The sequence below is a fragment of the Marmota marmota genome, unplaced genomic scaffold, assembly GCF_001458135.2.
Source record: "Marmota marmota marmota unplaced genomic scaffold, marMar, whole genome shotgun sequence".
Classification (NCBI taxonomy): domain Eukaryota; kingdom Metazoa; phylum Chordata; class Mammalia; order Rodentia; family Sciuridae; genus Marmota; species Marmota marmota.
Window position 1 is genome coordinate 6444994 of NW_026000211.1, and position 25264 is coordinate 6470257.

General features: G+C 37.5%; 1 protein-coding gene across 2 annotated transcripts in view; it reads right to left on the bottom strand.

The window, feature by feature from the left end:
- The window catches only part of Mtmr7 (myotubularin related protein 7), an 88852-nt gene that overhangs the window by 53272 nt on the left and 10316 nt on the right, over positions 1–25264 (bottom strand). For both annotated transcript variants that reach the window (XM_015486059.2, XM_048791821.1), the window contains exons 2-4: positions 10587–10709; positions 8868–9030; positions 737–894 (exon numbers count right to left, since the gene is read on the bottom strand). In XM_015486059.2, the coding sequence (XP_015341545.1) occupies positions 737–894; positions 8868–9030; positions 10587–10709 (444 nt within the window). The remainder of the gene's footprint in view (positions 1–736; positions 895–8867; positions 9031–10586; positions 10710–25264) is intronic.

Here is a 25264-nt window from a genome sequence, read left to right on the forward strand (position 1 = left end):
CTCGGTTCAATCCCCAACACTACAAAATAACAAGAATAAAAAAAAAAAAAAAAAAGCCACAGAAGAATGTTAAAGTATTGGGGTGGTGGGTTGGTAATTAACCCCCCTCAGTTTTTTGCAAACTTTCTGGAAGTTTCTTACATTAATATTATTCCTTCAAACAGTTTAAGAATAATGAAGCCAACACTGATGTGAAAATCCACCACTGCAAAGAACATGAGTTTCATTTGCTACTCCTGTTTCCCTCCTCTCTCTGTTCCTTTCTACAAGAGTAGACATATTTCCCCACATCTCTCTGGGGGAACCTCTTCGTGACCTTGTGTACCAATCAAAAGTCCAGTGAGCACACTGAGGAGCTGGTGCCAAACTGCCATCAGAGTCTCTCTGACTTCCCCACTAATCGCTCCCTGTGCTATAAAAAGATGTGATGGGAGAATGAGGTCCCAGCCAGCCCTCCCACCAACTGCCTGGCCACAAGGTCTCCACAGGACCTCCTTGAATTTCCAATTCCTCAAACATATGAGGAGGAATATCTACTAGTGATGGTCTCTAAGGTTCCCTTGTTCAAACTTTCTGATTCTAGGTGCAGAGAGAAAAAAATAAAGCTAGCAATAACTAAGAGAGGCTTAGGAACCCACACACTTATACCTACAAAGAGACAAAACACCCAAAGGATATGAAAGTCATGATTCCATGTGGACTGACTATTTGGATTTCGCTAACTGCCTCCACTCACTTTATAGTCTCTGTTCACATCACTGAGCTGCCAATAATTATTAGGGAGGCCCATTCGCTTGTATTCTTCACTGAGATCGATCTGCATCCAACCTTGTTCTCTTTCTTCTTTATCCAGCTTGGGGTTGAATGAAAAGCAGTATAACTCCTCATATTTCACTGCAAGAAAAGGGAGAATAAGCCAAATCAAGCTGAGTCAAAGCCAGAACCAAATCTCCCCAAAAACATTCTGTCCCAGCTAGAGCTCACCATCCCAGCCTCTCACCCCTGGCACAATCCCAGAAGCACCCTCTGTGACCAGGGTCACCCAGCTCCTCCTCCTGACAAGGTCTTGGGGCATCTGGACTCAACTTTGCAAGAGCTTCTTTCCTTTTAGAAAACAGGGCTTTTTCTCCCTGTGTTTCCCCCCACCCACCCGCCTAGTTGCTTTAAAAGTGAATATTTTTTTCCAAACCACATAAAATATGAAGCATAAAAATAATGAAGAATGTGTGTGTTCTTTAGACATCAATAATTCAAGATATATATCTCAATTTGGGGTTTGGAGTAGCCTCTCAGAGGTAGAAAGGAGGCCAGGCCACTTCCACATTTTGATGCTCACAATACTAAAAATTAAATAACAAAACAGTTGGAAAAGCTGTTTATGTTTAAAAACACTTGAACATATAATAACTACTTAAATATAACTGTACTGCTCATATCGATAAAATTCATAATAAGATATCAATGTGTAAGACACAGTGGTCTGGTCATGGAGTCAAAGGATGTACCACCAAAGTCTTTTCTCAAATTTTTCATGGTATTTCTGTCTTTATATATTGCCTTTTATGCTTGTGAGGCCAAGCCCAATGACCACATTGTTTTTCTTTTTGCAATAAAATTTAGGATTTGGTTTTCTTCCTCGATTCTTGCCATAAAAGGAAAGTGTCCAGGCCAGCACTGTCCATCAGAAATACAATGCAAGCCACATATGTTATTAAAATTGTCCTTGCAGCCACACTTTAAGAAGTTAAAAAAACGAAATTAATTTAGTAATATTATTACTAAATAATATTATTACTAAATATTATCATTTCAATATGTACATGATGCAAAGTATATTAATATTTATACATTTAATTTTCTACCATCTTTGAAATTCCATGTGTATTTTATATTGAATGACACGTCTCAGTTCAGATTCAGTCACATTTTAAGCACTAATCAGCCAGTCACATGTGACCAGTGGCTACCATATTGGACAGTTCAGACCTAAACATTACTAATAATAATTAATGAAGTCCCTGTTTGTTCTAGATTCTGCCCTAATAAATGTGTTGATCCAGTTAGTAAGCACTGTGGTGGTTTTACAGATGAGAATGAGAGGCAAAGAAGTTTGAGAAACATTCCTTTACACAGGGCCACGAGGCTAATGGGTGAGAAATGAAGACTGAAATGAGGCTGTCTGGTTGCAGACTGTAGGCTCCGGACCACGGCACACACGCTCCTCCAATGCAGATCCTTCTTTGCTCTTCCCATACTTTCCTTGTTTCATGCCCCTAGTCTTCCTGTTTCTCTCAAATAAATTTCTCCATTTTTGTATTTTTCCTACATCCTATTTATTCCTTCACTTGCTAATAGTCTTCAGTTAGCATAATTTTTTTTAAAGGGAGAGAGAAAGAGAGAGAGAGAAAGAATTTTTATTTTTTTTTATTTTATTTATTTTTTTTTAGTTTTCGGTGGACACAACATCTTTACTTTATTTGTATGTGGTGCTGAGGATCGAACCCAGCGCCCCGCGCATGCCAGGCGAGCGTGTTACGGATTGAGCCACATCCCCAGCCCGAGTTAGCACAATTTAAAGCTCCTAGACACATGTATTTGGAGACCCTATAAATAATCTCACCACCAGCAAGAGGATGAGTTACACACGGGCCGTTTCAAACTCATGTTGGTTGCTGTTGAGGTGACTCATACACATGGAAGAAAGACATGGTCGTATTTTAAGTCATTACACACACACTTCTATGAATAAAAAGAACTTGACTGGATACCTTAGACTCTTTCAGTCTCTCTTGATGTCATCTTTCTAAATTTCAAAACTTGAAATACTGACTATTTGAACAAATAATAAAATACATACAGGTGCATGGACACATAAACACAGAGCAGACTCTTCCAGTAAAAATGGTTTCTTGTCAGCTTATTGGGAGACAGCATTAAAAAAAAAAAAAAAAAAAAAAACTGAGATCCTGTTCTGGGAACAGCTGCTTCAACACTGACACATCTTTTCCATCTCTAAGTACCATTTTCATGACTCAGGCTTCTGCTACCATAATGTTAACCACAAATGCAATTTGTTTAAGATGCCAAAAGAATCTCTTGAGAACACTACAGTTCCCTCTGAAGAAAGAGCTGATGAATATGGGGTAATAGTGGAAGTTAAGTTTTCTTGGTTAAATATTTACAAATAGGTTTAAAGGTAGAGAAAAACATTCTAGGATTCCTGATACTTCTCTGTGTATGGGCTGATGCCTGTTTCTATTCTACTGCAAAGAGGCAATAAAACTGTACATAACAAAAGCAAAATTAATTCATAACAGACATTAAAAATACTCTTAAGACATCAAGATCACTCTAAAGACATTAAAATGGGCTGACACTGAAATTAAAAATTTTCTTTTGGATATTTTTAAAGAAAAGGGTGATCAGCCAAACGTCAGGCCCAACTGAAATAAAATTCTATATGAAGGCAGAAAAAACTCCCTTTTTGTAAGTCAAAGCTCAGTCTTGTTAAAGTGGGCAGCTTCTTGTTAAAATGCCCAGAAGAAAACAGGACTATCTGCTCTGAAAAATTAAAAGTATATTAACACAAATGTAAATGTCACTGGATATATCCCACCTTGTAATTTTATGTTCCTCTACTCCCAGTTCCTAAAAAATACATAACAAAATCTTTAGCAAGCAGCAGGGAGGTAAGATCAAAAATTGAAGGCTAATTTTTGTTTGTTTGTTTGGGTTATAGACCTTTTAAAAAATTACATATTGACAAATTATAGTGGCATACAGTTATGAGGTACAGTGCCATGTTGAGATTTTTAAATATGACGTGGAATGATTAAATCAACCTAATTAACATATCCTAACCTCAAATATTTAACATTTTTTAATACTTATTTTTTAGTTGGACACGATATCTTTATTTATTTATTTTTATGTGGTGCTGCAGATTGAACCCAGGGCCTCACACATGCTAGGTGAGCACTCTACCGCTGAGCCACAACCCCAGTCCAAACATTTAACATTTTTATGATTAGAACATTTGACGCAATACTGAAATATACAATATTCAATTACTAGCTATGTTCGCCATGTTGTGCAATAGATCTTTTTTTAAAAAGTCAGGCTTATTCTTCCCATCTTGGTGAAAGGAGAGTGCAGACATTTCTTCAACATATTGATTTCAGATCTTTTGGATAAATACTCAGAAGCAGAACTGCTGTATCATGTGGTAGTTCTATTTTTAATTTTTTGAAGACTCTCCATATCATTTTCCATAATGGCTGTAATAATCTACATTCCCACCCACAGTTTATGAGAGTTTTTTTTTCCTCCACATCCTTACTAGCATGAAAGAATTATCATCCATCTTTTTTATATTAGCCACTCTAGCAAGTGTGAGGAGATCTCTCAATGTGGCTTTAATTGCTTCTCCCTAATGATTAGCAATGCTGAGAATTTTTCTTTATGTATCTATCCTCTTTTGAAAAATGTCTGTTTAGGCTCCTTGACCATTTCTTAATCAGATTATGTGTTTTCTTTCTTTAGAGTTCAGTTCCTTACATATTTTGGATACTAATCCCTTATTTTAAAAAATGGCTTGCAAATATTTCCTCCTGATCCATAGATTGTCTCTTCACTGTTAAGTGTTTCTTTGTTGTGCAGAGCTGCTTTTCATTCTAGAAAAATCTTTAAACTTCATAGAATTTTAACTGAGGGAAAAATATTTGCCTACTCTATCTAGAAAAGTTCCATCCCTCAGTTGATTTGCCACTCTTAAAATACCTACTCTTAAAACATGTCTGATACTTCACTGTGTTTGCACATCACAAAGTCTGGAGTCTTTTGTTGTTAGGGACCAGCAGGTTCAAGAGGATGTGCCCTGAGGGCCGCATTCTAAGAGGCCCCATTACTGGAAGGGCACAGGAGTTCTTTCTTCCCATAAGAATGTTTGTGTAAATATGTCAAAATAGACTCTACTGTCATCTGAAACTGAAAAGAAGAGATAAAAATTTTAAAAAAGAGAAAATACTTTACATGCCTCTGGACTGAAGGAGTAAAATTCATGGGCAGCTTGAATTTTAAAATTAAAAAAAGTTTTTTTCAAAAAAAGTATGTGGAAATAAAGATTCAGAAACCAAAATGACAATTGCTAACATGCTACATGAAATGAAAAGTGAATATCAGTTCAGCTGCATTTCTAGAATATCCTAATCAGTGCTTCAGTCAAAAGCAGGACCTTCACCCAAACATAGAGATGCATGTTTTGATTGATGTTATTTCTGCACTGTTCATGGTGGTCTTCTTTAACCCATGGAAACATGTCACTACAATCCAGTTCCATCTCCATTGCTCTCATCAACATCCTTACTCTCAGATAACCTCACTCTAGAGAAGATGCAAGGAAGGCTTCTGGTAGAAAACTCTAGACTTGGAACTAGCAAGCCAGCAAATGGTGCCCCCATCACCTCCCACTCTCTGCTCCTTCCCTCCCATACAAATGAAAGGATGCTCATTCTGCCACCGGAAAGAGAGGGATGGGGAAGACAAAACATTAGGGAAGGAAGGGAAATCACCTAGCTTGATTCCCAGGTATTGGGAAAAGGTTATGAAAACAGAATATTTAGGGAAAAATATGGAAGAACAGCCTCTTATTAAAGACTAAATGAAAAAATCAGAAGGTAATTTAATATTAAAATCAAAAGTACTTTAAAATTGAAAGAAAAACAACACCATTTCAGCATGAGCAGAATGTGAAGGATGGGTAAGGAGGGCAAAGTTACAAGCTATATCAGAAGGACACAGAAATATGGGGGGTTTTGGGCTGGGGATGCGGCTCAAATGGTAGCATGTTTGCCTGGCATGCGCACGGCGCTGGGTTCGATCCTCAGCACCACATACAAATAAAGATGCTGTGTCTGCCGAAAACTAAAAAAAATAAATAAATATTAAAAAATTCTCTCTCTCTCTCTCTCTCTCTCTCTCTCTCTCTCTCTCTTAAAAAAAAAGAAATAGGGGGTTTTAGTAACTCATGATAAACAAATTGCTCCAGATATTCTGCTGAATTCAAGCAACTAAAATAAATATAGTTGAAAGACCATCTGGAGTAAGGTGAAGCTAACACAACTTTTGTTGGATTTTGCATATTTAAAGTAAAAGTAAGGAGGATGCCTATTTTGAATTAAGCATTAGGACTACTGACACTAACACAGTAAAAAAGGACTACTAGACTCAGATTAGCATCATCAATAAGAAACTCTACTTTAAAGTCCATTTGAATATCAATGACTAAGAAGAAACATAAAAAGTTAAAATTAAGCAAATGAGACTACCTTAATTATGAGTTTTTTTTTAAATCATAATAAATAAACTGGGATGGGGGTGTAGATCAGTGCAATAGCACAGCATGTGCTTTGCATGTGTGAGACCCTGGGTTCAATCCATAGCACAGGAAAAAAAAAAAAAAAAGCAGAAGAATTGGGAGTTGAGATGCTGAGATGAACTAGAAAGCTGTAATTTAGTAAAAATGGGAAAATAAACAAAAGAAATTATTTAAATGTTAAAGGGCCCACAAACACTAAAGAAGGAAAAATAATTGATATAAAAACAAACAGCAGAAGGCAAATTAGAAGCAAGAATTAAGAGAACATGGGAAAAACAGAAGCCCTTGAGAAACAGGGGTCTTTCAATCAGAAAACTTTATCTCCTTATTCATAATTGGATCTATGGGGTTTAACTTATTTTCTCATTTAGGTCACAACTTTTATTTTAACCTGTTTCTTTACTGAGAATTAAAGAGCTTACTGAATTTGGCCACATTATTTTGTATCAGAATCTTTCATAGCCCCTGACCAAATGCTTACCATTATTCTTACAAAAAGCAAAAAAAAAAAAAAAAAAAAAAATTAAAAATAAAAATAAAACAACCTCTCCCAATTTTTCAGTAATTTGATTTACCCTCATCCCAGAAATCCTAAGACTCTTGAGAGCTTTGCAAAGATCTCTTTCACTGTGATATACCCAGGGGAAGGAGAAGGGGAAGGGGAAGGGGAAGGTGCATTTTGGAACCTATCCTTAGAGGGTTCTGATGAACTACTCCTTCCCCAGGTTGAGAGCGGCCTTTTCATATCTGACCCCCTCTACCTCTCCTCATCTCCACCCAGTCTCAAAATACTGCTTCCAGGGGTGGAGCCAGTAATATGTCCTGACTTCAGCACTGCCTTTAATATAAATCTGTGAAACCGCCTTTAGTTCTATTTTATCTTCCCACACTTATTAAAGCACTGTGTGTTACATAAACTGACATTTCTAATGCCCATATTCAAACTGTTAGTGAGTCTTTTTAAATCCTCTCAGGTGATGGCTTTAACTCAATTAATTGCTATGCTTCCTTTTTTGGAAAAGGTAACCAGTCAGGTCTCTGGCTGCCTTTAATACCTAACTCCCAAAACATCACCTTTTAAGAAAAAGTACATATTTTTAAAAGCAGAGGAACAGAATGGTTTTCCTCCTTGTGGATCCTCGCAGTGAAAGTCCTGGCACTTTTCTGGCTCCGGGCCACAGCCCCCTCCACCGCTGTGATCTACTCTTCCAGCTGCTCAGCCCTTTCCCAGTTCTCTGGACTATTACTAAATCCCATTAATCCGGTCACAGCACATTTATTACCCAGTACATCCATTAATCAGTGACACAGAAGTTGCTGGCACACAATTCTCCTCGCATTCTCTGCTGCGTGCAACCTAATGTACATCTTCCCAGAACTTCTGTTCCAATTATAGTGCACCCTCCAAAAAGTTCAACTGCTTTTCTGGCTTACTCTGCATTTCTTTTCAACATACTTAGAGGAAAAGACCTCAACCAACTGCCTTTAAAGGGGAACAAAGCAAAGTCAAAATTACCAGATTTTGACAGCTTGCGCATGCATCATTTCCATTAAATATGGCTCTTAGCTACCTACAAATGATATGGTCATATCATAAGGATCTCAAGACCCCGCCAATGCCTTGAAAAGTTCACAAACTTCTTGTCCTGAATCAAAACGCATCTGGCAAAGTAAATAAGCACATATCCTATTTCCCTAATTGAGGACTGCTATATAACACTTTACTTCTAGATAAATGGTGTTTTTTCACAGTATTCTCTGAAGGAACCCGAAAGTTCCCTTAAGCAGAAGAATTTCACAGCTGACACAAGCCACAGAGAAACACAAAAAAACACTTCTGTAGAAGTAAGTAGTAAACTAAAGACCCCAATGTGACACACAGGCTAGAACAAGATTGTAAATGAAAGAAACTATTTTTCGAAAATAGACATTCCTCCCACCATATCTAAGGACGTTCTGTTTAAAAGAATCAACATATCCATACCCCAAATATTCACTGATGCTAACAAAAGTCTAGTTAGGTGCACCAACCTTGAAAAATATGTTTTACATCAAAAACCAAGGAAACCAAACCTTAAAATCCCTGAGAGGAGGAGGAATATACAAGAAGCATTTGGTTAACAATGCTGCAAAACAATTTATCAGTTCTGTCTTGGGCCCTCATTCAAGGTGGTTCAATTACCATAGTATATCAGAAGGACATAATTTTAAGATGATTTCATCCTAAAAGGAAAACACACAACCTCTACCAAGAAAATGTGAATACCAAGATTAATGAAAGAGGCCCATCAAGTAACAAACTCAGGAGAAACCCCCAAGGACAAGGAATTACATGGCAGGTGATCATTCAGACTTCTTGGCCTCAGCTAAGTACAAGGACGACATACAATTCCTAAAACAGTAGTATTCATAAAACTGAACAAATTTTTGCACATGATTTGTGATTTGCTTAAGAGTGGGTCCATATTCAATGCCAAGTCCTCTGGCCTACCTGGCCGTGCAAGGCGTGTCAGAGAGATGTACACGTCATGGCAATCTCTTTCTTGTGGTATGATGAGCTGTATGATCTGAAAGTTCTTGCAGCGAATCAGAAGAGGACATCCAGTAGCAGCTGTTGCCTGTTTTTCAATGGTGGAAATCTGACTGTGAAGAATCTAGAAACCAAAAGTTATTTTGGATGCACTAAGCACAAATAACCAACAGATATGACAAGAACTAACACAGGTCTTTGAGCCACACAAATAAGAAACACAACCCAACCTTCAGCTAAGTCACCACCTGTGCCCAGATAACAAGAAATGAGATGTTCCAAGTGAGAACCAACTGTCTCAATTTAGCTTTTATATATATAAAGCTTTCTGATATCCAGCATAATTATTTTGAAACAAACTATTTAGCATACAATTGTGCACAACTTCAGGTAAGAGAACATTTGGTACTTAAATGTTGAATATGCTTAAGAGCTAAAATTAAATAAGGTCATGGGAAGTTAGTAAAATAAACTTTTTGCAATCAACAGAAGTTAGAGATGGCTCCACTGGGAGGTGCCACCATGCTCCTTAATTCCACATGGAACACTCAAGTTCAATAGCAAGTTGGGGTTGTTGTTTTCTGAGCTGTTGGTGGTCAGGCAAGCTGCAGAAGAAAGGATTTATTTTAGTTTTTAATTTTCTCTTACTTTCAAGTGACAAATCATAACTATGTACAGTATTAGGATACAATGTGATGTTCTGATGTATGTATACAATGAGGAATGATTAAATCAAGTTAATATACCCATCACCTTGCTTATCTATCATTTCTTTAGGGTGAGACAGTTGAAATTTGCTCTCTTAATTATTTTGAAAGATACATTATTACTGATTATAGTACCTCTCTGTGCAATAGACCTCAAAACCTACCTTTCCTAATTATTTGAAACTTTGTACCTTTGGTTAACAACTTTCCATTACCTCCCTCCTTACCCGACTTCCAGCCTCTGGTGACCACTGTTCTGCTCTCTAAGGAAGAGATTTCACTGAAGAGAAATCATGCTAAAGTGCATTTCTCTGGTCTTTCAAGGTCCACACTATATCCTCCATGGCAGCACTTCATTCTCCAAGCTCCTGTCCACCCCACAGTGCCTGCCACCTCTGCAAAAATGTAACACTGTCCATGGAGTCTGGAAAGGGAGATATCTGCCATTCAGGGATTCTGGTCTGGTCATAATGTCAAGGTTAGACTACTGAATAAATTAAGAAATATCTCATATTTTTATTTTAAATAGCAGATGGGACTCTTCTCTAGATTTTCTTTTCAAAATTATCAGATAGATAAAAACAACCTAACAAAATGATTGAATGGCTGCACTATAGGATCCCGCAAATAATGTGTATATTACAAATTAAGCACTATGAAAATGCTGCATCTGGCATATCGACATTATTGAATATCTACTTGATGGTTATAATAACATGAAGCACTTGAACCTGCAGGCTATATCTTGGTTTGTCTTTACTGATGTTCAAGTGGTTAGTGTTAACAATGATTAAGTTGATTGGGTGGATATGACTCAGCAATAGAAAAGGACAAGGCACACATTCCAGAGACAGTCCTTTGAACATCCAGACCCCAACAGCCCCCACCTTACCCTGAGGAAAGAATTGAGGGTCACATTATTTTACTTCCAGCAACGGAAAATACGAAAAGCCAAAAAACAAGGAAAACATACCCATGTTTCTTTTCTTGCATCAGGTACATTTTCTACAAATATGACGTGAGTAGCTGTCAGATACAAAGTACCAAGGGCTGCTTTTTTAGAAGACATTTGATCAACCAACCGGACATTTTCAACCTAGAGAAACCAGTTTGATGGAAAGAGTTTTAGTGAAGCAAAAGGGCTATTCAGAATATAGCAGGCAATCTCCCACTTACTGTAATGTAGAATTTTGAGAATTCCTACAGTAACAAAAACCAAAATGTGCCCCCTTATTTAGACTTCAATATGATAATGTATATAGACGATAAATATTCACCAATTACTAAAAGATGACTTTAAATGTACTACAAAGCATTTGTAGATTCTATCCTTTCTTTGAGGTTTAAAGAGGTCCAAGTTTTCATTTCATAGTAATTACACAAAAATTCTAATTTAAGGCAGAAAGTGTATGCAGTAAAGCTCTGAGATTACACAGTGACTATGCATGAACTACATTCTATGAAAAAAGAAAATGATATGTGATCTCATGTGTTTCTAAAGTTGTAGAAATGTCCTTATGGTTGTTTGCTGTCATATAAACCATAGTAGGAAATACAAACATATATTTTGGGGGAAAAAAGTATCAGAGAACTGTATATAAAGAAACCCTACTTTATATACAGTTAAGATCCTCATATTCATTTAGGATAAAATCTTTTGAATGACAGAATTCTCATCACCGAGCTAAAAATTCAGTGGTTGCAAAAGATGCAAGCATTTTTCAAACATTCAGCTGTTTGTGTGGAGCAATGTCAAGGATGTGTGCCCTGGGATCATCCCAACATGAAATGCAATGGAAAGGTCAAGACAACCTCCACAGGACACCGGAAACTGAAACTGGAAATGCTGATAAAACAAAGAGTTCTTTTATCAATTGAATTAATCATATTGTGAATATACCAATTAATTAGAAAGCTTTTATCATACACATTATTTATTATTTGAAACAAATAAAGATAAATCTTATTCTGGAAATATTTCTTTAATAATGATTTCAATTTTTTATATGGTTACAGAGCTGTTCCATGTCTCCATTTTTTTCCTTAATCTTCTTTTGGAATATATTTTCTTTATAAAGTATCTTCTATTTTCAAATTCTTAATATTTTTAAATCCTTCTCTGGGGTCAAACCTCTCCCTTTTCATCTCTTCTCTAATTCCTAATATTGTGAATTGTGCTTTTACCATTTTGTGATTAGACAGGTAAGGTCTTTTTCTTTAAAGCAAATAGGTCTTAAATTATCGACTTTATAATTTTTCTCTTTTCTAATTTGTTAATTTCTGATTTTGATTGTTAATAAATGTTGTAACTTGCCTTTCTTGGGCATATTATATGGTTTTTGTTTATAAATCCCCAGATTTAATAGTTTGTTAATTTTCATTATGTTTGTTTAATAACAAAAGTTTTTAAATTCAAGCATTTTCCTCCAAGTAAATCTTTGGCTGCATCCTTTGAGTTTTGTTTGTATACTCATTCTTCATGCTTTCTAAAAAATCTGTAATTGCAGTTTTTATTTCTTCTTTGACCCAAGAGTTTTTATGGAGAATATTTTTGAATTCCCACATGGTTGGATTTTTTTTATTTAAAATTTTGTTATTAAACATTCTATTTTGAACTAATTACAATAAATGATATTATTAAAGAGAACTGTGGAAGAGAAAAAATAAGGGGATATGTTATTTTTAGAACATTTTTTGGGGGAGAAAAACTCATTTGCATGCTAAAACTAAGCTAAATTAAGCGTAGGACCAGAGGTACTATACCAGTTAACATCTAAAAATAGAGTACAAATAAGTTTTTCCTGGACTTAGGGCTAATGAAACAAGACTTTTGGGGGATAATATATTGAATATAAAGGAATATTTTTGAACCAAAAGTATTTAGCATAAATTACTTTTTCCTACAGAAGTGACAGAAGCCATACCACTTAAATTATTTTTAGAAAATCGAGTAGAACAGAATAAGGTACACAGAAGTCAATAGATTGGAATACATAGTGGGAGTTTTCCATGTCTATTTGTTAACTTTGGATGCTGCTGCAGGAAAATTAAATTTCAAAATTTGGCAATGGTTCTCATAGGTCCCAGAGCTGTCAAAAGCAATTCTAAAGTTATGGAAGGAAAAAAGAAATGATAAAAAAAAAATGAGGGAAACACCAACAGCATGATTTCCCAGTGATGTGTAACAGCAAAAGAAATGAAGAGTAAAGATTAAAATTCTGTTACCTAATAAATTCTGTGAAGACAGAGAACAGTGTTCAGGGCTCTGTCATGGTACATACTAAGCCAGAGCAACTTAAAAATGAAATAAAACTCAAGAGTTCCAGCACCACTCTGAAAACCCACTGGTTCCACGACTGGCTTATCACTGAGCTACCTAAATTCTATCTCATCTACATATGTAATAACTTACACAGCAATAAGGCTTCTTTCATATTTGGAGAGGTAAGACTCAGGAAACCACCCATTTCTTGAGGCAAAGTTATTGTAGCTTAGCCACAAACTCCTGGGAACACGGCTTAAAACACACTAGATATGCATGCTCTGGGCAGGGCATTTAACCTACGTGAAGTTACATACATTTTTCACTTCCTGACATTTCTGACAATGAGATTCACATATGACTAATGTAATGTCACTGTGTCATTTAGTTGGCACTGCTTTTTTCTTTCTTGGTGGGACATAAAATATGCTGCCTCTTACCATCACTGGTTTGCTGAAATGCAGTAAATTTATAGTCTTTGGCTTATAAATGATATTTGAGGCCATGGGACTGAAGGGAGAGTATGCAGAGTGGAAAGAGAAGAAATATGAAGAAATTCAATGTTTAAAGGTCCCATAGAAGAGGAGGATCTGAAGAGCAAAGTTGACAAGAGTGGCCAGGAAGGGGGCCATTATGTTGCTGTCAGGGGGATGGCAGAGGGAATGCTTTGAGAGAGGGATTTTTTTTTTATGTCACATGGTGCTGAAAGATAGAGGAAGGCAAGAACTGTAAGTTGTCCATGAAACACACTAGCAACCTTAAAAGAAGTGGTCCTGCAAGCACCAGGATCAGAAGCCATAACCAAGAACCTGACGCACAAACTCACAGGCACTGAGAAGGTAAAGAGCTCCTCTATGCAGAAGTGAGGCTGTAGGGTACAAGGCCAAAGCACATTAAGAGCTTTTCAGAAGCAAATGGCAGACCAAGATGCTGTAGAGACAGAAGCCCAGCATCCGCACTGTGATAAACACAGGAAATACACTGACTCCTTAGAGGGATCTCAAAGGAACACATTTTAAAGGATTAGAAAAAGGAGACAAGGATGATTGGGTAAGGATTTGTTTTCCTACTCATGGTAAAATCTCTTCCAACCCCATGAAGTTTCTCAGTTTTTAAAACTGGTCTTCAAGAAAACAGTGGAAGGACAAGTGTGAATAATATATTATGCTTACATCTTTTTAAATACCTTTATTTTGTGTATTTTTATATAGTGCTGAGGATCGAACCCAGGGCCTCACATGTGACAGGCGAGTGCTCTACCATTGATCCACAGCCCCGACCCCCATTACACTTACATTTTAACAATGTTGTATTCATTACCCTACAAAGTAAAAAAATAGAAGAGAAACAATCGAATTTTCAGTAATTTAAACTGGGTTCTTTTCAAAGTTTTTATTAGATCATGCTTTATACGACTGCCTTCATAGTAGCCCACAAATATTATTATTCACAATAATGTTGTTATATGTTTAATGTTCCAGATATTTCACTCAGATTTCTCTTTTATCCAGAAGGTAACAATCATATTTTCTTTCTTATTAAATAACATATTTTAGAGTAAAAAAAATAAAAAATAAAACTGGTCTTCAAAAATTATGTACATATTGATTAAATGTTCAAAGATTCAGTAATATAGAAGGAAGAAAATCACCCCTAGGACCATAATTCAAATACAAGCACTGTTACTCTTTTAGAGTATTTTAAAAAATTCCTATACCTTGTTTTAAGTGTTTTATTACATAGTGAAGTGCTAGAAGAAATAATCCCCAGGGATGGGATGGACAAGTATAATCTAATCTGTTAAGTCATTTGCTCTAAAGTAGCATCAATCCTTCCTTTGCCCTAATCATCCAAACAGCTGGTTATATACCAAAAAGCCTTCTTTGATAGTTTGTTGTTGTTTTTGTTGCTTTCTTTTTTTTTGGGGGGGGGGGGGGCTCAGGGTGGAGGTAGAAAGGTTGTAATTCAGGAAAAGGCAGATTCCATTCTAGCTGTCATTGAATAGAGATGCACACACAAACGGATGGTAAAACAACCTGCCCCGTGTACTAAGCAGCAGATATTGCCAGAGAAGACTGCAAAAATGCAAGAAGCCATGGAAGCTGGCAGAAATTCTCAAGAGAACCTTTGACTTTGGAAGGTAAGAGAATGGGGGGTGTTCAAAATAACTCTACCAACATCTCACAGATCAGGCCAAACACAGTCTCTTGGTTTATGTAAAAATCCTCAAAATAACAACCAATATAAAAAAACAATAAATATTCTTAGAATATGTGCTTACTCTATGTCATACTTCATTCTATGGTTCTGCATCTCTGACCTTAGTTAATCCCCTATATCAGTTAGGTTCTTACATAAACCCCATTTCAAAGTTCCGTTTACAGACTTGACAAATTTCCTCAGATCATGCAGGAAACAGGAAGCAAGGCTCAGTCTGTAGCTAAGGTTCATCTAACTCCAAACCCCAAGGTACTCATTCATCATGGTCTTTGAGGTCATTCTAGTACTGTTACTTAAAATTAATGTTTAGAATAATCAGCTGGCAATTATTTTAAGCAATCTTATACATGAAATTTGATTTTGAAAACACAATGCTTTAAGACAAAATTATATTGTAAAAATATATGCAAAACTGTTATCAGAATGCCATCCTTTGAGATAAACCCAAAGACAGAAACTTGGAAATAGGATATGAGAGTCCAAACACTGGCACAGACAGATTTTCAGGATTCTCAGAAGAAATAAAAGGGAACACTGAACATCTAATTCCATGGAACAAAATGCCTCTGTGTAGCACTGAGTTAGGTTCTGAAAAGAAAAACAAAGACAGAGTCTTTGTATCCCTCTAGAAACTTACAGATCCAACAGAAAAGACTGTGCCCCAGTTTAACATCCTTTTTTTATTCCTATCCCTCCTCTTTTGGTGTTAGATTGAAGGAGGAAAAAGGTTTTGTCAGCTTTTCTGGGCCAGGGCTGAAAAGCTTCAGTCAAAACATGGGGCTCCAACAAAGCACTGCCAGGTCTGAAACAGGACACCCTAGCTACAGGACACAAGTCCTTCTTCGCCCTTCCCTCGCTGCCTAGGAGTCAGGAGGATCTTATAAATCACAGAGAGACAGAGCCTCTCTTCAGAAATTCTGATGGTGCCACCTTCTAATTTCAATCTTAATAGAATAATAAATATGGATCTTTGCTTTCTACCCTGAAGGTCAAATGGTAGACTGCTGAAGATTGTGGGTTCCAGAATCATCTAGGACTATCTGCGTAAGTAAAGCCGCTCTGCAGGATAAGGAGTTCACAGAGCCAGGTAGAGTTACCATTCATTGAAAAGGACAGGAGGAAAACCAATGGCACTAGCCACAAGTTTTGCCCGGGACAGAGACCAAGTTCTCAGTACCATATAAAAAAGGCTAAAGGTCACTGTCAATCATCCGGGGGAAGAGATCCAGAGACCGTTGAACAGGGAGAAATCAAAATGTCTGCAGCAGCCAAATCCTAAGATAAGTTTATGTTCTAATCTAAGAAAAGCAGCTAGATAAATAGTTTGTCATGCTAAATTTGGTATCATGACATTTTCTAACTCTACCAACATGAAAAGAAAAGTATTTGCAAGTCAGGAGGCCTGGGCTCTGGTTCTGGTTCTGGTTTTGAAACTGAACTGTGGGCACAGGCAGTTGTACATTTTTCCTCCTGGGTTTTGCCTTCTATAAAGAATCTAAGGGTTTCTAATGTCTCCCTCCATTCCAGCAGGCTGCAGCTCTGACTCAGTGGCACGAAACAGCAACTGTGAGAACACAGACACAACAGAGAGACAGAGCCTCTCTTCAGCAATTCTGATGGGGCCACCTTCTAATTTCAATCTTAATAGAACATGGATCTTAGCTTTCTACTCTGTAACTCAAATACAATTCAATATTAAATTCTCCAGAAATTCAGCCATCCAGGAATGTGGCTGACCATCGAAACTCTGTGGTTTTCTAAGGAAAGGAAGCCCCCGCCTCAGAACAAGGGTGCTGCGACAGTCCCTGAAATGGGGACAGAGGCTACACTGACATCCACAGCTCTAGACCCAAAGTGGGGCCAGGAACATCCCAAGCCCATGCACACGGGCCAGGTAGCCCAGGTGAGAAGTTGCCAGGCTACAACTGGCTATTTTTCAGTCTTAACCTGTCTTAAACTCCTCCCTGTCTTACACTCTTCTTTTCCTTTTTGCTTCTTTCAGAGAGGAGTTAGCTAATAACTAGGTAGGAATCCTAGAGTTTCTGTAATTCTAGGAGACTTCTACTTCTCATAAGTAAGTATCATTAGATTTTTAATCTAAATTAAAAGTCTTGTTAAAGTATTAAAAACAAAGCCTTTGGTTGGCTTTCTTAAAGAAATTACATCTGACTGAATCTCTTTTTAGGTGTCCTATTCAATCTAATGCCATAAAAATCCTTAAGAGACAATGAAAACTATTTCTGAGAATGTACATACATATCACAGTGCCCACTTTATTTCTAAAAACAAAAAAATTAGCCATCCATCAAATTTTTTTTTTCAGTCTTTGATGTTGGTATTCAGACTACATGGCAGACACTTAGGGTCTGCCTACACACCCAATGCCCTCCTCACTGTTCAGAAAGAGCCTGAGTGACAAGGATGACTTCTGCAGAAACCAAAGTTGAGACAATTACAGTAATGAGAACCTAAAAGTACAGGCAGGGTCCATTTCTTCCTAAAATGTTTTTCAGCTGTGAGCAGAGCCATAAAATGTGAAAGTATAGAATACAAAAATGTGCAATAATCATACGGTAAAAAAATATGTAAAAGTTAATGTAGTTCTCTTGTACTGTGTAGCATTTAGCACAGTGATTGGGATAAAATAGTGAGAGTTCTGGTCAGTGACTATAACAACCTCTCCCACGATGCCCAATAGCCAGCCACCAGGACAGGGCAACATGAAAAGCAGCTGAATTTGCTGTGATGCACAGGAACCAGATTCCTGGCCTGATATCTTCTCAGAAAGGAACACCCACTGCAGGGTGGTGTGGAAGCTTCTGGGGAGAGCAGATGCCTTTGGATCTGGAGAGTTGGGAGGTGGGTGAGTGTGGATGATACCGGTATGAAAGCTCTTTTGCCTTTAAGTAGTGCCTACTCCCTTACTAGCCATTTAACTAAATTCTGGTGCCAAACTGGGGCACTCTGTAAGTCTAATTTTACAGAAAAGTTGCTAGGAAAGAAGGCAGCAGATTCCATGTTGGTAATTTTTTAACAAACAGTAATTATTACTAAAGAAACCCATAACAGAGACATCAGTTTTGCTTTCTGTCCCCAATGAATGCTCACCTCACATCTGTGATTTCATTTCCTCTGTGTTAAACTAGTAGTAACTACAGATTCTTCCAGAAAGATGGACTACTCAATTATAGTTGGCAAAGTACTCTGATATGCAAGCAGAAAAATTAAAACAATAACAAATTCTTCAGACCATTCAGAATTGCTATAATCTCTTACAATTACAGAAAAAAAAACATTTAACTTTTCTAATTTAAAACAAAAAGCACTTTTTACCCTTACATAAAGTTGCTTAAACAAATAAAAAGTGCTATCCATGAAACTTTAAGGGTATTCTAATCCACTCTTTTGGTAGAAAAATCAGGAACATCAATCCTTTCCCCAAAAGGCAGATTTAATCTGTTTAAAACTATAAAACCAATGAAAGTCTTTTCCCAGGACCATTTTATTCAAAGGTCACAGATTGGAGAAGAACTAAGAAAAGGGCAAAAATCACAGAGCACAATCCAAGAAAACATATGACATGTAACCAGAAGAAACAGATCTCACCCTTCATGAGATCCATAAAAAATCTTTTGTACAACACAGAGGAAAATGTTTGTGGGATATACAACATACACTGGAATGTATGAAAAGAACCCATTTTTAAGCTACCCCAAAAAGTTAACTCTCTTAAAAATATATCCTGCTATGAAACTGTTATTTCAAAAGCATGGTAAATGTAATCAGATATGATACAAAACAAGCTCTCTGTGAAAGAACCCTATGAAAACCAGAGAGCTGCCCCCAATCAATTAAGATCTTTCTAATTTACTAATTAATTATTAGGTTAATTTGTTGAGTGCCTACTCAGATACCCAGATTATTGATCAAGAGACTCCTAATTGGTAATACTAAACACAGATTTCCTGACTCCATCTATATCAGGACCCTTTTAGGAGAAAGAGACAGAAATCTAAATCTCACATGGCCAAACCAAAAGGAATTTTATTGGATCATATATAAATGTCAGTAGTAGATCTAGCTTCAAGACTGGGCAGGGGCTCAGAGCACCCAGCTCCTCACACTCTATCTCCTGGCTGTGCCCTCGATGCTGGCCCTCTCTGTTCTCTGCTTTGGATGGCTCCAGCAACCTCAACCTCATCTCCTACCAAACCAGGGCATGGAGAAACACAGCAGCTGCTCCCCCAGCTGCCCATGCAAATGGTTACTGAATTCTGCTGGGTTGCATCCTTATCCTGAAACCAATCAGAGTGCTCACATAATGCCATGATTTGGGTAGTCAGATAGTATGTGACATACCCAAAACATACAGATTGAGCAAGTATCCTGAGAGGGAGCCTGGGAGAATGGATGATGGGCAACTAAAGCCAGCACATGTCTATCACATCATCTGTTACCCAAGTTGTTACACAGTCATCCTACAACATACCTTGATCGTGTCACTCTATTCAGAGCCACAGTGTCTACCCTCTGCTACTGATCAGGACCTTCTACAACCTGCTCACCAGTTTCTTCCTTTCAGTCCTAAAACAATCACCAGTAAGTATCATATGGTATATGCCAATTATAATTCTCCAAAGACATACTGATTGAAACCGGAATACATGTGAGGACAGATCATCCTTCTTTCTCTTTCCTTCTCTCTCAATAGCTATTCTGCCCGCAGAGATCACATCTTCAGCCTATCTTCTCGTGTACAAACTTTCATCTGGACAGAGCCAGATTCAGTTCTGAAGTAGGAGGATTCACATTTGGAAAGACTAAGACCCGGTTTGGAAAAGGACTCATAATCCAAGGGGGTGAATCCCAGGGGCAAATACTCAGAAAAATTCAACCTGGTAATCTTGAAATAGTTTTCAAAACTAAGTGGGAAATGAAAAATGGGTATATCCAACTGTTTTATTATGCTGGTTGCACAAAAAAATTAAAATCTTGAAATTGTACATGTGTTAAAAGGATTTCTAGTCTATCAACTTCCAAAGTGAAGTCTTTCCTCCATGTGAGAAACAGAGTACCTGAGACACATTTTTATATATTTTTAAGACACCTGCAAATGTCCAAGTAAATCCTATATACAAAGCGATCCTCTCTGTGAAAAATACAGGCTTTGAAAAACATGTTTTTAAAAGGAGTAAAAAACAATGAGACTTCCGTCACGGATAAGCATTCTTTCACTCAAGTCAAGATCAAGGAAAAAAACCTTGATGATTTTGGAAAGCCTATAAATGCAGAGGCTGCTGTTCTATCTACCTAAATGTCTGTCAAAACAGCAGATTTGACTGATATTTAACTAAACTCTAGATTTCTCTGAGGGGAATAATGAAGCTAAAATTGTTAGAGACCCAGAGCCATAGCTGCTTAAGAAATAAGAGTCCGGGTAATTCTTGGAAAAGGCAGACAGGAGGAAAAGAAGCCTGTTTGAGCTCAGAGTAAACTACAAATATTGTGCCAGAAACCAACTCTCATAAATTAAAAGTCAGGCACTTGAGAGTTTTGCACAGGACCCATATAATTTATTTTGGTAGGATGACCCTGGATGTGTAGGATTAAAAGAACATGTGCTGCTGAACAAAAGAACAGTCCCAGGATTTATTTCGACACCACCTTAAAATAACCTCAACCAAAAATACCATTACAACAAGCACGAATAAGAGAAAAAGAGAGAGAGGGATGTTAAAAAGAAAATAAATTAAAAACAGATGCTGGGCCCATTGTAACTCAAAAAATAAATGTATGGAGTGATCTATTAAGGATAGTTGAGTTAAAAACAATAAAGTCACTTAAAACACAAAGTAGAATTGGGAGGAAAAGGACCTTGCATTGAAGCAATACACAAATTCAATACCTTACTTTATGATGATGATGATTTTTTTTGCTCAAAAGATTTCTAAAATTCTAAAATGCCTCTGAATTTGGCATAGTTTTCACAAAGGCACAGATAGAAAGGGACTAAACTGCCTACTTAGATAGCTCTTTGGGAACTCTGGGAAAGCATTTTTCCAAATGCATGTTGTGCCAAATGGAATTTATTGCTGGTCCAAAGAGAGGAGACAGTCCAGGAACAGGGAGAAGCAAGTCTTATTCCCCCTCCCACCAATTCCTGGCCAGTATCAGGGCCAGAGGACGAAGGGGTACAGTCTGTCCATCCAGGACAAGGCCAGATTCCAGCCCATCTACACGTTCCCATGCCTCACTGCTGGCCCCCAAGCCCTCAAGGAAAAATTGTGTAATCAGCACCATATTTTTCCCTTCCTCCTCTAACGGTACAACCCTCAAGAGCCCATCATTCTCATTCCGGGAAATGAACATAAAGCAAACTGCTGTGCAGACACAAAGATGTGAGGCCTCTTCTGGGGCCAAACAAAAACTGTTGCACTGCTGCTCTGTCATGGAGCTCTGAGGTTCCCAACATCAGTGAGGACATGGTGCACCCAGCACAGCATGACCCTCTTCAGACTGATACTCAAGGCCCAGCTTCTTAAGAACATCATGCCTCAACCATCCAGTCTGCTGTGAACATTCTCCTTCCTTTAAACCACTGTGACACCTGGGGTCTCATTATTCTGCCTTCTTACATGTTATTCTTATTGTACCACACTAATTATTACCAAGAACATATATTCTCGAGGAAAGCACTCATGATTTTCTAGATAATATTTCCTACAGCTCCATAACAACGCTATGTACACACTTACATCAGAATTATGGGAAGAAAGGAAAAAGAGACACAGATATTGGTTTATTGGCTTCTGGAAACAATAAACCACTATAATTACAAAGCATCACAACTACCCTCAACTGCAGGATCCTTAGGGATAGGCATCACATTTTTTTTTTTTGTCTTTGTATTCTTTTTTTTTTTCACATTTCAAACTTAACTCATTTTATTCTTTCTTTTTATTCCATAGTCCTAGGTACATTACAATGACAGAGACTACAACTGACAACATAATGGATTATATTCGTCCAATGAATGAAAATCAACAATATAGGTAAAAACAATGTATGTGAGGGATTGTACGTAGAATTAGGTATCATTAAGCAGAAAGGCTGCATTGTTGAATTTGAATTTTCGGACAAGGTGAGGAATATTTAATTATGAATGGAATATGTTGCTAGTAGTGGAAAAAGAGAACAGAGAAAAAAAGAATAAAGCAGAACTTCACCTGCAAAAGCAAAACTAGTGCCACAGAACTAAAACAGAATGCTGAAGAACAATTAGAAATAAAGCCATTGAAAGGTACTAAAGCTCAGACATAGTCACATTAAACTCTTTCCTTCATTCAGTCATCCAACATATACTCAGGGGGCTCCTCGACCTGTACTAGATACAGATATTCTAGATGCCGGAGATACATGAGTAGACAAGACAGGTCACTGCTCACATGTGGTCTGCTTGTTTGGGGATAGGTAGGCAGGAAATAGGCAATACACAGATAAACAGGAAAAAATAAAGTGTGTGTGTGTGTGTGTGTGTGTGTGTGTGCGCGTATATGGCTACATGCCATACAAGGGAGGGAATTAAAGCAGGTAAGTGGTTGGGTGGTGAGGGACAGCAGAGTCCAGAGAAATCTTCTGTAATAAAATTATTAGATATTTCAGTAGAGAACTAAAGTAAGCAAGAAAGCCAACCATGAGAACATGTGGGGACAGGGGATTCTAGCCAGCAGAACCAAAAGCTGAAGAGGCCCTGGGCAGGGGCAGTTTTGAAATATTCAAGTCTACGGGGAGGTGAGGAAGCCTGATCAGATCTGTGAGGAGTGAGGAGTGGGTGACCAGGTGGCCCATGTAGTGAGGAGGAATCTCAGAGGGTCTTCCAACAATGATACCACTTTGGCTTTCTCTCTCAGTGGGATGGGAAGCTACTAGAAGGTTTACAGGGAAGGCTAACAGGATCTGGGAGCTAGATCTTCTAAAAACGGAAGAGCTTCTAATGTGACAACCTACACAGATGATACATACAGTGTTTTAAAGAACTGCAATATTATTTTTGTTTAATTCTTACAGCAATGTAAGTTCCATGAGACCATGGCCCCTAGCTGTCTTGTTCGCCATTGGATCTCTAAGCCCTTAAACAGCAACTTGCATTTAGGAAGCACTCAAGGAATATTTGCTGAAAATATAAATGAATGAATAAATTCAAGAACAAAGTCTTTGAATCTATCTGCTTAGCCCAAAAGGCAGAATCCCTTTCTTAAACTACCACTGCTCAAACTAGCTGAATTTCACCTTGAACATGCAGAATAACTCATGCTTTGCTACATGCCTGAAGGAATAAAACTTTCTTTCATAGCTTGGCAATAAATTTATTTCTCCGGGAATCCGTGATAAGCAGTGTTTTAATAAGTGAAAAAGAGAAGAAAAGTAAATATACAATTTTTATAAAGTTGTCATAGCCTGCCACAAAACTTTAAGTGGGAGTTATTTTTAAACTATTTTAAATGGCTGTGGGAGGAAGGGTTCGGTTTATGTCCTGGGAAGTACTTTTACTCCCAAAGGCTTTAACTAGCTGTCCACCAGGGGAAAGGGCACTAGAAAAAAATAGTTGAGACTGTTCCGGACCTAAGAAATATGGCACAAAATGAGCTTTTGGGGCTCCCTCTGAGTGCAATATAAGAATACAAAACTGAACCTTACAGGGACAAAGTCTCGGAATCCTGGGTGTCTGGTCAAGAGCTTTAATTTCATACCTAGTTCACAGCTTGTCCTGTTCAGAATGGGAAAAAAAAATAAAAAATAAAAAAAGTTTGAGGTGTATAATAAGTTTTGAGGTGTATAATACCTTAACTGCATCTTCTTTAATGGCAGTGCCCATGTTACTCTGTTATATTCCTCCACTAAAAAGTCAAAGTGTTTCCCAGTTTCTTCTGCACATATCCATTCCAAAAAGACCCCTCCCTCAGGAATCTGGGGCCATGTCCCTGAGGCTTTGCCTCACAGGCCACACTGCAGAGGCTTCCTAAGCTGAGCTGGATACCTTTCCTAAAATCCATGTGCTTGCAGAGATTAATGTTTTTATTAAAGAAAAATATTCTCTGAAGCATGGGTGTGAACTAGAGTTGGGTTACACAAAGCCACTCTTTATAGAAGGCCTCCAGAGGAAAAAAATATTTAAACCCATTGTGCAGTGGGGAAGTGAATAAGTAGGTCAAATGAAATGTCTGGATTAAGAAAATTCTTTTTTATTCTTAAATAAAATTCTTTCATGGAAGTTTTTCAGCATATAAACCTGGGGCAAAGTCCTTTTGCAATGATGATAAATAATAAAAACAACTAAAAGTTACTGTGTTCCACATTGTTTAAGTTAACTATGTTCTCTGTTCAGTCTCTAACAAGTAATATATTAGAAAAATAAGCCTTTGAAGGACTTCAGTTAATTCAATCAAAATGATACACCTAGCTATAGTCATCAAGACTGTTGGATAATGGCTAAAGATAGACATAGAGAACACAGGAAAGAACTGAGAGTCCAGCAAGAAACACATGCACTTATGGTGGACTGATTTCAACATGGGAGTCAAGACAATTATTCGGGATTAAAAAAAAAAAAAAAAAGGTTTTTCAAAAAATAGTGCTGGGGATAACTGGAATTCCACATGTAATAAAAATGATGAATCTCTAACTCACATCATATATGTTGTGGTTTGGATGCGAGTTGTCCCTCAAAAGCTCACATATGAGACAATGCAAGAAGGTCTAGAGGAAAAATGATTAGGTTGTGAGCCTTAACCTGATCAAAGGATTAATGCCCTGATGGGATTAATTGAGTGGTAACTGGAGGAGGTGGAGCATTAGGGTCATAGCTTTAGGGTATATATTTGTATCTGGTGAGTGGAGCTTGCTCTCTCTGCGAATTTCTGATCATCATGTGAGCTGCTTCCCTCCACCATACTCTTCTGCCATGATATCCTGCCTCACCTTGAGCCCGGAGGAATGGAGCCATGCTGTCTATGGACTGTGACCTCTGAAACCGTGAGCCCACAAGTAAACTTTTCCTCTTCTACAATTGTTCTGGTCAGGTCTTTTAGTCACAGCAGTGAAAAAGCTGACTAAAACAATATACGAATATTAATTGTAAGTAAATTTAAGACCTAAACAGTGTAAACTTC